The 17,160-nt window shown below is 42.1% G+C and overlaps 1 protein-coding gene across 1 annotated transcript in view; it reads right to left on the bottom strand.

Annotated features, from left to right (window-relative positions):
* Positions 1-12,112, bottom strand: part of LOC311230438 (splicing factor U2AF 35 kDa subunit-like) — a 34,445-nt gene extending 22,333 nt beyond the window's left edge. The window contains exons 1-4 of the mRNA XM_084316709.1: positions 12,040-12,112; positions 11,424-11,511; positions 4,725-4,791; positions 970-1,019 (exon numbers count right to left, since the gene is read on the bottom strand). Coding sequence (XP_084172835.1) covers positions 970-1,019; positions 4,725-4,791; positions 11,424-11,511; positions 12,040-12,083 — 249 coding nt within the window. The 5' untranslated portion in view covers positions 12,084-12,112. The remainder of the gene's footprint in view (positions 1-969; positions 1,020-4,724; positions 4,792-11,423; positions 11,512-12,039) is intronic.
* Between the last annotated feature and the right edge of the window lie 5,048 nt (positions 12,113-17,160).

Here is a 17,160-nt window from a genome sequence, read left to right on the forward strand (position 1 = left end):
AATGTTATCTACAACACCTTTAATTCCCTGCACCACCAAACAGAGTCCACCATTTACTATTGACATATTCACACAACGGCCATTTTTCTCCAATGTCATGCTCAGGGGGGTAGAGGGTGGAACAACCCAACCTGAGCATGACATAAGAGAAAAATGGCCTGTGTGTGAATATGGCCACTGGTGTGTGTAATTTGTCTCCATGTGGCTGGCCAGGTACAGTACATGCGGTTATTTATTATTAAACTCTCTTGCATCAGTAAACCTCTGTCAATATTGGCACTGGAAAAAGGTCTTACTTCAGGGCAAACCAGTATTAGGAAACAACAGAATAAGGCTTGCGAGAAAACCTTGCATCTCCAGGTTTGTGATCGTCATGTTTTCACTTGATTTTGAAAGTTTAAATGTTTCTTTATATTGTGAGCTAATCTCAATGGCCATGACAGCCACTCAAAACCCTACTGTATAATAAGAAAAATACATGTCAATCTAAAAAAGAAATGAGATTGTTATTCTACAATTCCCGAAAAGTTGACAGCGTTGGGAGATACAAGGTTTCCGCCCGACAGAGCAGCGATGTGGAAACGACGTTAACGTCATCTGATGTGATCACATGTAAGAGACTGGGACACACACACACAGAGAGAGAGAGAGAGAGAGAAAGAGAGAGAGAGGAGAGAGAGAGAGAGAGAGAGAGAGCGAGAGCGAGAGAGGAGAGAGAGAGAGAGAGAGAGAGAGAGAGAGAGAGAGCGAGAAGAGAGAGAGAGAGAGAGAGAGAGAGAGAGAGACACACACACATAGCGAGAGAGGAGACGCAGAGACAAGAGAGACAGAAAGAGAGACACACAGAGAGAGCGAGAGACACAGAGAGAGAGAGACAAAGAGACAGAAAGAGAGACATACAGAGAGAGAGAGAGGAGAGGAGAGGAGAGGAGAGAGAGAGAGAGGAAGAGAGAGAGATAGGTCACTCACCTCGAAGAACTCGTCGTAATGCTCCTGCATCTCAACATCACTGACTGCACCTACAAAAGGGAAACAAAACGATTCAACACTTGCCAGATGGGAAAACATTTCGGTTGCACCTGTAACTTTCAAAACGTCTAAACCAAACTAAAATGTAGCGGCTTCAGCGTTGCCAGATGGTGAATGTATCGTGATTCGTACCAGAGGCTTAGAATTGTCGTATTTTGTGGAAATTATTGTATGCGAGTCAACAAATTGAAAGCTATAATAGTAAACTACAACGACACAAGTTGCAGCCTGGTTCAGCATCTACATGGAAATTAAATAAATAACCTTATCAGCACAAGCTGCCAAATTTCCCCAAGGGGATCAATAAAGGAATATCTTATCTATCTTATCTCAAGTTACACATAGCCTACCGTTGTGCAATCTTCAAATAGGCTGTCTGTTTACGGGGACACACATTTGTGTAACAGAAATTGTTACAATGACGGGTAGGAACAAAAATCACTTTGTCCTCAGGCAAAGGGAACATGAATAAGTAGACAGATTACAACTAATGATACAAAATGAACACATTATGGGACTTTGCATTATTGGTTGTACGATAATTATTGTATATGTGTCAGCGCTGAGCGGCATGCTTTTAAAAATGTTTTATTGTTGTAACAGTTTTACTTGAAACATTTACTGGGCCTTTTATCGTCTCAGGAAAGTAGATGCAACAGATTTGTGTAATGTATAAAGCATGCAAAAGAACACATTTTACTATCTATTCTATTCTACAATTTTATTGCACTGTATTATTTTACTCTGTCTATTACAGGTTCAAAACGGTCAGGTATTAAACTGTGTGGGTATCAAACAAGAAAGACTGTCTGGCAGGCTTTAAGGGCGTTTTCACACCTAGCTCGTTTGGAGCTGTTGTTCCGAAACCTGGAGCATTTACCCCCTATTTCGGTTCAGTTGGGCATATATGAATATGAACACAGCAATCACATTCTGTTGCGGAACAAAACAAGCGGGCCGAGACCACCTAGAGGGTGGTCTCGGCGCACTTCCAAACGAACCCGACGCGACTCGTACGCTGTGAGAATGCAATCGACTTAACAAACCGACACAACTCACTTGCCGTACTGATCCGGCAAAATAATAATAATGAGTCGTGGGTCAACGTGGAGCAGCGATGAGGTACACTGCCTCGTTGATATTTGGGCAGACGATCACATTCGTCAGATGCTGGAGAACACGCACAAGAACACTGAAGTGTACAGAAAGTTTAGTGACCGAATGAGGGAAAGAGGCTTTGAAAGGTCTGTCGAACAGTGTCGCGCTGCTGCTGCACGTTGTTACAGCGGAGATACAACAAGCAGAGCAGACCCTGAAATGGTGGTTGTGTTGCCGGGTGTCAGTCAGCTGTGTCCCCGCCGCCGCGCAGGAGAGGAGAGCCGGGGTCTGTAGTGACGCTGCAACAGCAGCACCTTGCGGGACAACGCCGCCGCCTCCTCTCTATCTCTCTCTCTCACTCTCTCTCCGACTCTCTCTCTCTCTCTCTCTTTGCCCACGGTCATCAGTAAAGTCAGGCTCGAGTCAGGGTTAGGGGGGGGGGGGGGGGGGGACACACACCCCAAAATCTGACCAATGAGTGACAGTTTGATCGTGTGTTTGTTTTGGTCCGCTGTTAACACAGCCGTGTAAACACAAACGAACTAAAGGACAAGTGCAACAATTGTATCATTATAGTCCCTGTGTCTCCCTGAATCGGAACAAAGCAAACGAACTACAGGTGTGAAAACACCCTAAAACTGTGTAGGACCCAGGCCTGCACCCTGAGAGAGGGAACTGTGCCCTGAGAGGGAGGTTTGCACCGAGTGTGAGGTTCGAAGGGTCAAAGTGGGGATCAAACAAAAGGGAAGACTGTCAAGTTTTAAACTGTGGATACCAAACAGAGAAGGTAAAGATGATTTTGAACTGTTGAACAGTAATCCAGAACTATTTTATTGCACTGTAAAAAAATAAATATATATATATGTCTGCACTTTATGTGCTCATTTTGTCTATTCTATTCTACTATTTTATTACACTGCACAATTAGACCATTTTATCTTACTCTTTTATTATTGTCTATTTCCAATTTAATCAAACCATAAACAAGGTGGCCTGTTGGGAATGTTAGATCCTAATTAGAGCTGTCAGTTTATCGCGTTAATTAGATTAATTAATTACACAGCAAATTATCACGCTATGAAAATTAACTCAAAATTAAATTAATTTTTTTTTTTTTAATCTCATTCATTCCATAAAAACGTAGAATACACATTTACTGATTTTTTTTTTTTTAATAAATATGGTTCATTTGCATGTTCTTGGTATCCGATTCTAGGGACATCTATGGATCTCAGGGAATGTATTCCCAGTGTCAGAAATACTGTGTCTGCTACTAGGCTTGAGTAAATTGTAATGAACCAAATGAGAACATCAATAAATTCTTTTTTTATCTTTGACTGTGAATAACACTCAAATTGATCAGACCTGAAAAATCTAAGCAAATTAATAGATGGAAGATGATTAAACAGAAGGTTTTGTAGATACAGTACTGAATTCTGCCATCCGGACACATGCAATTTGAAATATGATTATAGAATATAGAATATCAGGCATAAAATTGTTATGCGATTAAAATGCGATTAATTTGATTAATTACAAATCCTGTAATTAATTAGATTAATTTTTTTAATCGCCTGACAGCACTAATCCTAATGTGAAAAACTGTGATTTTATGTCTGCACTTTCTGTGCTCATTTTTTCTGTTGTGAAGCACTTTGAGCTGCAGTTTCTGTAAGAAAGGTGCTATACAAATAAAGTGTATTATTATTACACAGAATAAATCATGTTTCATCCAAATCAAGACACTACAATCAATAACTCATGTTTAATCTAAATCAAGACACTACACTGAGAATAACTCATGTTTCATCTAAATCAAGACACTACACTGAGAATAACTCATGTTTCATCTAAATCAAGACACTACACTGAGAAGTGAGAATAACTCTCGTTTAATCTAAATCAAGACACTACACTGAGAATAACTTGTGTTTCATCTAAATCAAGACACTACACTGAGAATAACTCGTGTTTCATCCATTACATCTGTTTCACAGCAGCAATGGTTTGAGTTTTGAAGAGGTCTCCAAGCCACAGCCCTTTATGATATTGGGCTGAATTCACTCAATGCTTTCCTTTAGGCTCCTGAAAGGCCCAGGCTCAGCATTTTTCTTGATGATGATTTGAGTATAGCAATTTTGCGTCCAATTAAATGCTTTCTAGAATGACATTTACAGCACATTGTAACTGAGCTAGCACTCTGCCTCTTCAACTAAATTGAACAAATGTTCAATATATTAGCTTGCTAGATAACGTTACTAATGTTGCTAACATTAGCTTGCTAGCTAATGGGTTGACCGTAATGCACATTCAGCACTATTGGCTACTGTAAATGCCAATCAATATCCAAGACAAGTCCATCCCTAGCTTCCTGTTTTTTTAATATATATATATATATACACATACATACACATACATACAGGAAACGCATAAATATGTGGAATCAAATAGCATTCTGCTAGCCATTTCATGGGGACTTTAAGAGTTAGCCGTCGCTGCACCCGGCCAGACTGAAACTAGCCAAGGAGCAGCGTGGGGGAGATGTGGCAGAATAAGTAGAGGGTGCTGGATGCGCGGGGTCCTGCGGAGGTACTTACAGTGTAAGCCATCAGCAGACTGGGCAGAGTTCTGTGGGTTACGGTAAATGTTCAGGAGGGCAATGGTCTGAAATACAAAAACGTACACTTTAGTAATACAGATTAGGCAAGATAATATGGAGATGGGGGAGAGAAAAGTTGCAGTTTTAAGATATCAAACCAGATCCTTTTTTTTTTTTTAATCGCAATCCAGTTATTACAGCTTTTGAGTGAAGGCCAAGTTGCTGGGTGCTTGGAAGGAAACCAAGAGTTGGACAGATGCTGAGAGAAGAGAAGTCAGCACAGCCGGGGGCCTCATAGGAAGCTCACAAGGGTCTCAGAACTGGACCATCGGTATCTAACGAGACAATTGTGTATATATTTTTTTATGTATTGCCATTTTTTATGTTTGTAAATAATTGTAAAGCGCACTGCATCGCAACCAATTAAATGGTTATAGTGCGCTATATAAATAAAGTTTAATTGATTTGGGGGATGAATTGTTGAATTTCACACCAACTGAAGCAATCAAATCCCTGGGTCCTTATTGATCAAGCCTATTGACCAAGCCTATTACACAGGATTCTTGCAGGTAAGTTAAACAAGACTTTTTAAGACCACGTTCAATAGAATTTTATACGTATTTCACAGCCATACTGCCAAAGATGCAAATTGTTGTTGGGGAACTGATTACAGTCCATTACCGCACTGCTTACTTTGCAACCCGGACCTTTTTTTAATTTAAGACCTCGCGGGAGCCCTGCATCAGAGCTGACCAGTGAAGAGGTGTCAAGTAGTGCCGCAATAAAAGGGCCTAAACCAGCGGTTCTCAAACCACGGGTCGCGACAGTGCAGGTGACAGTGCATTGAAAAACATAAATAAAAAATGTTATGTTCTGGCAACATATTTTGGCTAAATATATGCCTCGTTTTATAAATGTGTATTGATAACATAGTGCTGTAATTAAATGTTCTAATAAATATGCATGATTCAAGTTCAACGTGTGCTTTTATTTTGATATTCCTTAATTCCACGTCGAAATTACGCGATACATTAGGTCAAAAGAAATCCTAAATAAAATGGGGTCATGGTATAAAAAAGTTTGAGATCCCCTGGCCTAAGTCAAAATGTCAGCACAAAGACTCCCCAACCTCACCACACACTCCCACCTACAAGAGCAGGGCTGCAAGACAGGGCTCAACACTAGTAGTGCTAACAATAATGTACTATACATAGGCCTATCTAATAGGGGCGGGACAAAGAAAATCACTTAACACATTCGGGACGGGCCACGTATAAATCCGTGTTTCGAATCCAACGGTTGAGGACCAACCACGGACATGTCCGTGGCAAGGTTGTTTTGGCTTTTATTCCATTGTATTAACCTACTCGATGTCACCGAGCTGCACTGCAGATCTACCCTCCTCTTCGAATTCTGAAAAGTGCATTACCGGCCAGATCCTCTTAGTGGCGCTGTCTCGATAATGCAGTGTGCCCTGTGGCAGAACGGTGCATTATTTTCTTTGACTTTCAATGTAGTTTCCAGTAGCTGGATTCTGGATGTGCAGCATAGTAGCTTGGAATACCTTTTGCAACGCCGAATTCACTATGCAGTAAAGGAATATATCATCAGCCAATGGACATATCGATCTACCAGATGACGATCGATAACTGAGAAATGCTCTGGGGGATCCAACCGGCCCACGGTAAGATCTTTTTCACGTAAATTACATGCTGATCAGGGCTTGTTTTGATAGCCATCCACCCGATCAACGAATGAGGCTAATGAGGTTATTGGTAATAATCAATAATCAGAAACGACGTCCCCCGCCCCCCCCCCTTTCATGCATTCGTGGTGGACCATCATACCGATCATATGCAGTCTGAGTTTTAACTGTAGCTTCTGTATATCCGAAATGCCATTGGATTTAACGTTAGTAGCCATTAGCCCTGTATCTCGCGTTCCAGGAAATATCCCAGCCGAAATCGCTTATAACGCTTATATTCAAGACGCTATAAAATGAGAACGTATTGATGAAAAAATTATTTCTTTAAGCCATTTTGAAGGGACGATTTATGGTCTCAATTGACAATGAGAATGGACAGATAGCAATACTATAAAGTATAGATTTAGCTCTACAAACAGCCCCACGGACTATGCAAGTTAGTCTGTTTAGAAATGCTGGCCGTCTACAGTGATTTTAGACGGATCCAAATGGCCATGAATGTGTTAAGTATCGCAATTCTTTGCCGTGGCGATTTTTCCATCTTGCCTTCCGAATCGATATTTAACCTTGCTAGATCGCCACAACGAGGTAGCCAGGCTGTGTTCCGTCACGTCGTCATTTAGCCTAGACATTGTCCAAATAACGCCTCTCCCGAAGGCAAACCGGTCATGCCCGCTTCCATTCATTGTGCTAAGCTAGGCTAACGTGCAGCCAGATAGCTTGCGCACAGAGAGGAAACTGGTATCTATCTTCTTGTCTCTCTCTGGAGAAGACGGTAAGCTAATTTCCCCCAAATGTGTGCGTGTTCCTTTAACATTAGGCATTGAACTATGATCTTAGAAGTAGACTTTTTAGGCCTATTCATTTTGAAGACAAGCCTCCCAGCCAGCCTGCTGCTAATGTGACCGGTGGGGGGTGGGGAAGGAGGACATCTGCATCTCAAAAGGCTGCTAACAAGTCTTTGGACTTGCAGTGAGAGGCGGCGGCTGCCTGTGCACTGTTTTGGGGATTACAGTAGATGTTTTGAATCAAGATGGTCTGCAGAGGGAAGAATAGAGAGACACAAGGCCAGAGGGGGGAGGACCAAAATCTCTCCCTCTCTCTCTCCGTCCCGATTGGCTGCGTCCTAATCCAGAGCAATGCTACTGGCGGCTCAACACCTACTGAGGGGAATTCGAAGCTTCTGGGCATTTGATTTTAATTCGAAGCTTCGAGATAAAAAATATTATAATTTTATTATTATATATATATATATATATTTTTTTTATGTTGTGGGACTTGTACAGCACTTTGTTCAACTTTGTCAGTGCTGTAAAGTTTAAACCTTTTTAAATCTCAGACAAACAAAACACTTTGCTTTCATGAAATATTGTAAGCCGTCATTTGAGGCTTTATAAAAGCAGCACAATGAACACAAATCTGTCAGTGCCGAGTCCTACTGCAGTGGGTACCCGGACGTGTGTGTGTGAAGGCACGTCACGTGTAAAACCCCCACAAACGCGGCAACTGCCCGTCGATGCGCTTGACTTCAACAGCTGGCGTCAAAACAAATGTGCGCCCCCCCTCCCCCCGAGACAGAGGCCATCTGCCCCCCCCTTCTGCTGCCGCGAGGGCTGGAGTCGAAGGTTACTGGCATGTGTACAATGAAAATAACAGAGGCCTCGGTTTTGCCATGTGTTGGTGTGCAGTAGTCTGCGTCTGTGGGCAGGAGGTGGCACAAGAAGCTTTTACAAACAGAAACAGTGTTTGTAAACACAGCCCCGACTGACCTGACTGAAAGCACAGACTGGACTGACTTGCATTCACGTTTCATTTAGGTAACTTTGGTCAATCTATGAGAAATACTATTTTGATTCCTTTTTCTACAAGTGAACTGAACTGTAGGTGGAACTTTGAAGTGAATAATATTTAGTTTGGTCTGGTACCGTTTTGAAGGTGCTGTAAGCGGCATTTTCTTTGTTAAAATAAGTCTGTTCAGTAACATGGGTCTCCCAGTCCCTCCGCTCTGCATCAAAGACAAAATAAATTTTCTGGTATCCTGTTCCCACATTATCCAATCAGGAGAAATAAGAAATAAAAAACTAGTTTAACGCAAATGTGTCCTTGAAACAAATTAAATAATCTACCAGTAGAGTAAGCAAATTTGGCTTGGCAAGATTACTTGAAATAAATAAAGATATCTATGGTTCTCTCTCCTGATTTGGATAAAGTGGGAACAGGATATGAGAACATTTATTTTGTGTTTACCGCAGAGCGACTGGCCAGACTCATGTTACTGACCAAACACGATCAGTGATGGCAGTTGGATGTAGAGCTATTGAACACTTATTTAACAAACAAAATGCCACTTACAGCACCTTTAATTGAACTGGAAAAGTTTCCGGGGAGGAACTTGACTGTGAAAACACATCATTGAATTAAAATCTGCTGTTAGCGTTTCATTGCTTGTTGGCCTAATACTATATGTTTTTGTATATGCGTTCTTGAGTGTTGAAGATATGCGTCGTGTTTATGATACGGCTCTATGCTTGAGTCCTGACTCGCAAACATGAAAAAATATTGTTAACCCCTGACCTAAGCAACCTGTCATACCGTTACAATATGAAGTAATAATCTTGTGATAATATTACTTCCCCAACATGTGGAGGTTCTACTTCAAAGTAGGCTTCGGCGATATTGAAATTCCCCTACTAACGATATTGCTTTAAGAAAAACGATATAAGATAATAGCGTCCCAAAAAGGCGCATATATTGAAGCTTTTATTTTGAAAAAAATCTGACCAGATGTTCAAACAATCCTGCTGCTCACTTGACATAGACCTTTGCCACAACCCCTGCACGTGCACGGGGAAGATTCAAGCATTTTGATTCTAGCTGCCTTCCAATCAGAATTGATAAAGTGGGCGGTGATGGACATTCAAGGCTGTAAATGAACACTTGACCACAAGTCAGTGCATAGAACTCAGCATCCCTAACTGCCCTTTTCACATCTAAAACAACATATCTGCGGAATGGAACGATTTATTTCCCAAAGTAACTAATAACTGCCCTCGTACAGTCTCACCACCATTGATAGTCACATTTATATTTGATTGCCTTAGTTGTAAAAGGCTTACCGGTTTGGTTTCTCGCAGTGGTAACGTTTTGGAGTCATGGAGTTTGTAGTTTGTGTTGGATGAAGTCTGTGGCAGGCTTGTAGTTTGTGTTAGATGGAGTCTGTGGCAGGCTTGTAGTTTGTGTTAGATGGAGTCTGTGGCAGGCTTGTAGTTTGTGTTAGATGGAGTCTGTGGCAGGCTTGTAGTTTGTGTTAGATGGAGTCTGTGGCAGGCTTGTAGTTTGTGTTGGATGGAGTCTGTGGCAGGCTTGTAGTTTGTGTTAGATGGAGTCTGTGGCAGGCTTGTAGTTTGTGTTAGATGGAGTCTGTGGCATGCTTGTAGTTTGTGTTAGATGGAGTCTGTGGCAGGCTTGTAGTTTGTGTTGGATGGAGTCTGTGGCAGGCTTGTAGTTTGTGTTGGATGGAGTCTGTGGCAGGCTTGTAGTTTGTGTTGGATGGAGTCTGTGGCAGGCTTGTAGTTTGTGTTGGATGGAGTCTGTGGCAGGCTTGCAGTTTGTGTTAGATGGAGTCTGTGGCAGGCTTGTAGTTTGTGTTGGATGGAGTCTGTGGCAGGCTTGTAGTTTGTGTTGGATGGAGTCTGTGGCAGGCTTGTAGTTTGTGGTGGATGGAGTCTGTGGCAGGCTTGTAGTTTGTGTTAGATGGAATCTGTGGCAGGCTTGTAGTTTGTGTTAGATGGAGTCTGTGGCAGGCTTGTAGTTTGTGTTAGATGGAGTCTGTGGCAGGCTTGTAGTTTGTGTTGGATGGAGTCTGTGGCAGGCTTGCAGTTTGTGTTGGATAGTTTGTGGCAGGCTTGTAGTTTGTGTTAGATGGAGTCTGTGGCAGGCTTGTAGTTTGTGTTAGATGGAGTCTGTAGCAGGCTTGTAGTTTGTGTTGGATAGTTTGTGGCAGGCTTGTAGTTTGTGTTGGATGGTGATTTTTATGATGGAAGCAGATATTTGTGGTGTTTCCATCTTAAGTCGTGACTTGTTTATCGCACGGCTTACAAGTCACTTCGTTCGTGTTCTCTGGCTCCCCTCTTCCGTCTGGGTCAACCAAAGAATCGCCAACTAGGTGCATTTGCATTATTTTTGCTAACGAGACCAGACATCTTTCCAATGTTTTTGCCACTAACTTAGGCTACATGGTCAGAACGTAGGCTCACATATTAATGTTTTTTTTTTTTTGGTATGCTACAACAATGCTGTGAAGCATAGAGAGACCGACTATAGTGCAAGATTCATAACAGTTGCATAACTGATAATAGATCAGTCATAGATGTGAATCACAATAATCACCCCCACCCGACACAGTGAGATGTGAATAACAATATCTACTAGCGTATAAGAAACCACATCTTAAATGATCATTGCACGTTTATGTCAGGTATATCTAACAAAAATGCTAATAAATACAACAAAATTAAGTACCACAATAATAAAATAGCTTAATTCCATCACAGTATTATGACATTGACAGACGACAAACAAAGAAAGGTCCATCATTGCCCAGCTTGACATTATATCAGTATATGTACTGTAGGCCTATATAGTATGAGTTTTCACAATATTAATCATAAATCTACATTTTAGAAAAAGAAATGCACGTGGTTCGGGAGTGAGACAATGAAGTGATAGCCTAAACCTAACAAAGCATAATTTTAAATGACTTTGCTGCATAAATGAGTGCCTCGAAAAAAAATAATAAAAAAGGTGATTCTCCTAAGAACGTTACATTACATTTACTCATCTCAATGTTGTAAATGATGTAAACAAGACAAACGTCTTTCTCTGGTCTGCATCCCCATAACAATTGTGTGTATTGAGCCGTACTGTATTGTACCCATTCTGCAATCTGTTAAATAAAGTTTTCATTCATTCACTCATCTCAATGATGCTCACCTGGCTGAAGGTTGGTTTGTTGTGCAATCTCGAGCAGCGGTCCCCATGTCTGCACGCTCCGATTTTGAAGTAGAAAGAACAATTGACCCTAGAAGAAGAAAAGGATGGAATCTATTATAAGTCAAATGAAATCCAACCTTTAAAAAAAACCATACATTGACCGCTGCAGCAGTGCACTGCCCTCCAGTGGCCGCGCGAGACACAGCAACGCGCGCAAGTAACGACCGCGACCTGTGCTAACAGGCTAATCCAGAACACGTTATCCTTCTACCTTCTTAATTTGAGCCATTTAACAAAGAGAGGCATACAGACTCGTTTCAAAAAGTCAATCGAGAGACTGGATAACTGGTTGAATTAGAAATTGGTCCTTGGTTATTTACGACACCACATTGTAGCTACTTTAAGCTAGCTCGTTGGCTAAAGCGCCCTCCCCTTCATTCAACACGTTAGCTAGCTAGCAGCCTCCTGCTAGTTGCCTATTAGGAGGAGATTCGAGGGACCTACGGAATCCGGCTGCGTCTCAGGAATTAGCTCAAGTTGTCGATAAAGCCCCTGCATGTAGCCGCACTGTCCGATTTGCATTACCGGTCAAATAAAATACTCAAAAACAACTTACTTGTCTTTCTCTGTCCCGAAAATGGACGCCAGGTACTCCGCCATTTTCGTCTCGTCGTCAGGGGAAGTTGTGATCTACGTCATCACGTAACACACACACACACTAACACTGCTGACTACGTTCTTGTGCGTGCGTCTGTTTGACAGAGAAGCCTCACGGGGGCGCCACTGGCACACTTTAGGCTTAACTACTGTTCTTGTAGTAGAACTGACAACTGGAATAGTTGACCGTTCCCCTTTTTATTCATTATGAATTATATACACTTTCTCAGGGTTTTATAGTGCTGGTAGGTAGGCTATTTCATCAGTGCCTCGACAAATGCATGGTGACGTCTATAACTTTCCAACGGCATTGTTATAATTCCTATGTAACGTTAACACATTGGCATCAAAATAAATAACAGTCTCTGCTAAGTGGGTCCCATGTTGTGCAGTAGGTGCCCTTTTTTTCTTTTCGCCCCTGCCCTTCAAACAGCCTGAGTCCGCCACAAACTGTTCACTCTCTTGACTGGTGCCCTGTCGATGCTGAGGGGGCTGTAGTCCCTGGCCCCTGAACTCCTGTGTCGATATATGATAAAGAGAGCCTTGGGACCCGTAACATCTATACATCACGTAAGGAGTGACGTTCAGGTTGCTTGAATACTTTCTACAACAAATTCGTGTTTCCGCGTCTCTGATTGGCCAGGCACGTTTCTGGTCATGTGACATGTGCGCCAATCGTGGGACCACAAGTTTTTGGATGGTTAAGCTTAGGCGCTTTTTCGAAGTTGGTTAAGGTTAGAGTTTGTCTTAGAGCATGGCGATAGAACGCCTGCCCTGATTACAAACTCTATCCTTAACCAACTGCGAAAGAGTCGCCTAAGCTTAACCAGTGATAAACTAGGCGTTAGGTAGTTTGCAGGCTGTTAGACCCGGAAATATCCGCAGAACTTGCCGTCCCACGATTGGCACACATGTCACATGACCAGAAACGCGCGTGGCCAATCAGAGTGCAAAACTCGAACGCGGAAACACGAATTTGTTGTGGAAAGTATAGACACGTTCAGGTTATACATGGGGACATGCTGCCCTCTAGTGGTAAATGTGCAGAACACATCTGGAGGGTAATAATGGTGTCAACATTGAACAGAAGAGCGGTGTTCAGCCATATAGTTATGATGAGGAAGGATAGAGAGTGGGACCTTTCAGCTCGCTATAGGTTTTCATTTGGATTTAAGATGTCCCACCACGGCCTAAAGGTCTACTCACATGGAGCAACATTAAACGTTATGCTTTAATCTCTCTTGCAGCAGGGAGCACCCCTAAGAGTAGAACCACCTCACCAAGAATAACTATTACCATTGGCATTTATTCTGCATTATACATTACATTTACATTTAGTCATTTAGCTTTTATCCAAAGCGACTAAAGGTGAGCGATAAAGTGGCAGTCAGGAGAATGAGGCTGGCAGGTCACTGCCAGAGACACCATGAGCTGCCAACCAGCAAACTTGTGCTGTGGGAACCAACACACGGGCATCGATAACGAGGGCGTCCCACATTAACCTACGTGGACGTACTCAGGAGAGATGCAGGAACAGAATGCACCGGCGAGCTAGCCAGATGCATGGAGGATCAGGATGACTGGAAGCACCGATGGAGTAGACCAGAAACTGTCACAAACTGTCACATGACCAGAAACGCGCGTGGCCAATCAGAGTGCAAAACTCGAACGCGGAAACACGAATTTGTTGTGGAAAGTATAGACACGTTCAGGTTATACATGGGGACATGCTGCCCTCTAGTGGTAAATGTGCAGAACACATCTGGAGGGTAATAATGGTGTCAACATTGAACAGAAGAGCGGTGTTCAGCCATATAGTTATGATGAGGAAGGATAGAGAGTGGGACCTTTCAGCTCGCTATAGGTTTTCATTTGGATTTAAGATGTCCCACCACGGCCTAAAGGTCTACTCACATGGAGCAACATTAAACGTTATGCTTTAATCTCTCTTGCAGCAGGGAGCACCCCTAAGAGTAGAACCACCTCACCAAGAATAACTATTACCATTGGCATTTATTCTGCATTATACATTACATTTACATTTAGTCATTTAGCTTTTATCCAAAGCGACTAAAGGTGAGCGATAAAGTGGCAGTCAGGAGAATGAGGCTGGCAGGTCACTGCCCGAGACACCATGAGCTGCCAACCAGCAAACTTGTGCTGTGGGAACCAACACACGGGACGGGCATCGATCACGAGGGCGTCCCACATTAACCTACGTGGACGTACTCAGGAGAGATGCAGGAACAGAATGCACCGGCGAGCTAGCCAGATGCATGGAGGATCAGGATGACTGGAAGCACCGATGGAGGGCCCGTCCGAGGACGACCTAGATAGATAAAGCGACTTACAAGTTCTGTACGACAAGTCATCAGGAAGGGCACAACTCTATCAGCTGAGTAACAATGTTCAACAAAGTGCATTATAATAAATGGTTAAACTAATGACGTGGGTGATTCGGTCTGACACTACTTTGGTATGGTCTGATTCCCACCTTCCTAAAACAAGCCAGAGTCACACCGCTCATAAAAACAACAACCATGAACCCCTAAAAAAAACATACACTATCTTGCTCATATAAAGCCATTGTAGAGGCACCGTTTGCCCCTCCAGCACATTAGCTCAACGTCACTGCAGGCTAATGATTTCGAAAAATAGACTGGCGGTAGATTAGTCATCTAGTGCTAGCTGGGTATGGTTGCTAGCTATATACAAGGTGCCAACCTGCATGCTCAACCCGCGAGCGGTTAGAGCTTAAGTGTCTTGCTCCAGGACACTTCGACACGAGGCCCGAGATGAGCGGGAATCTAAACGGAACCTCCAGATTACCAGACGACTGCTCTACCTCCTGAGTCCCGAGCCACTGTCGCCCCAAGTTACATGTCACGATGTGTGACGTTAGCTAGCCCATACGACGTTAGCTAGCCCATACGATGTTAGCTAGCCCATACGACGTTAGCTAGCTATGTTTATAATCCATTTTCCATTTTTTTGGTTGGCTTAAACCTAAGAGATAGTTCCACATATTTCGGTCAATATTACGGCACACTATTTTACAGCAATGTACATTCTAAACTAACAGTTATTATTACACAAAGGATATACAAAGAATGGACTATGAAATGTTGAAGTACTTGCCAGTATGTATCCCCGCCAAAAGAAAGATAATATTATATTGGCTGCGTCAAACAGCACGGAAAGGAACCTGCTCAAGCCGCGAGCTATATATAGTTCCCAAACTTTTTGGACTCAAGGCCCACTTGAAAATCTCAAAAGTATTTGCGGCCCACACAGGCATTTCTTTTTGTAATTTTTTTTATTTTTCCCATGGGACAATGGCCGCTGGGACAACAACAACAATTTTACAACAGTCAAGTTTCAAGTTTCTTTATTAGTTGTCATACAGAAGTACAGAATACTTTTATACAAAATGCTTCTTTCTGTTACGCTCCAGAGACTGTGCTAGACAAAAATAGATAAGTATAAAATAAAATAAGTCTAGCAAGTAAAAAATAGAAGTCACGTACGTGGACACAAGTGTTCAGTATGTACATATGTACAATGTTCAATACAGAGTAGAAGTAACTGAGTTACCATACAATATACTATACAATATACTAATATACAATATATATAGTGCAAAGCAGAAATGGGATGAGGTACAATTTAGGTACAATTTACAGTAAGGTGTAATGAGGTATGGGTTGTAGTGCAAATTCTTTACCAATAAATATAAAGTGTGTTTAGGTGTTCTAAAGTGTGTAAAGTGGGTGCTGCAGTGAGTTGTTTGTTTAAAGTGAGTGTGTGCCTGCGGATGTGTGTGCTGTGATGTGAGTGCATTTGATGGTTGTTACATAGTGTTATTGTTCGTTGAGCATCCTGATGGCCTGTGGATAGAAGCTTCTTCTGAGTCTTTCTGTGCTCGCCATGAGACTCCGGTATCGCTTGCCTGACCGCAGCAGTTCAAACGTCATTTGACTTTATTTGAACAATAAAACAGTCCCTCTTCTGTGTCACCACACAGGCATTTTACGCATGCGTATCAATTCAATCAGTAAAAAGTCGACTATATAAATTAAATAAAAAAAAAAAAAAAAAATTCTTGGTTGAATGGCTCATTCAAAACGAATTAAAAACGAATAAATTTAATATCAGAACGAATAAGCTTAAATGAGAAAGAATACAATTTAACGTCTGTACAAGGATGTTGAGGATGTTCTATGAGTCGGTGGTGGCGGGCGCCTTCTTGTACGCAGTGACCTGCTGGGGCAGCGGACTGAGAGCAGGGGACACAAACAGGCTGGAAAAGCTGGTCAGGAAGGCCAGTAACGTGGTGGGAGTGGAGCTAGACTCTCTGGCGGTGGTGGCGGAGAGGAGGAGCCTTGCCAAGCTCCACGCCATCATGGTCAACCCCTCCCACCCACTACACACAGACTTGGCTGATAGAAGGAGCACGTTCAGTGTTAGACTAAGACTCCCTAGATGCAACACTGAACGGCACAGGAAGTCCTTCATTCCAACAGCCATCAGACTATACAATGCATCACTGTGCCTCACTGCCTCACCGAGCACACAGTGACAGTACAAACTCTGGTAATCTTTCTGGACTTTTGACATACGACTTTTTACTGTTACATCGACACTTACATTTATTTTATACGTCTATTACTGTACATTTACTGTCTATTTTAGAATGTATATACATATTTTAGAATGTATATCCCAGACTGTATTTTTATTCTTATTTGTGATTTTTGATTTTGACTACCTAAATGTTTATTGTGAGTGATCTGTAGTGCTGAATTTCCCTCAGGATCAATAAAGTACTTCTATTCTATTCTATTCTCGTCTGGCTCTGGAGAAGACGGTCAGCGCAATTCCAATAATGTTGCTGTGTTCCATTAAATAATGTGATGATATAGCCTGATATAATATTTTCAATATAATCAGGATCTATCAATCTACCCTATTGCTTTCTCTGCCTTTACCCTTTGGCTGATTTGAGTGATGAATGTACCAAATTAATGTCTGGCGTCATGTTTACACAAGTCCTTGTCAACAAATCTTAGTCATTTCCTTA

The sequence above is a fragment of the Notolepis coatsorum genome (genome assembly GCF_963971535.1).
Source record: "Notolepis coatsorum genome assembly, chromosome: 1".
Classification (NCBI taxonomy): domain Eukaryota; kingdom Metazoa; phylum Chordata; class Actinopteri; order Aulopiformes; family Paralepididae; genus Notolepis; species Notolepis coatsorum.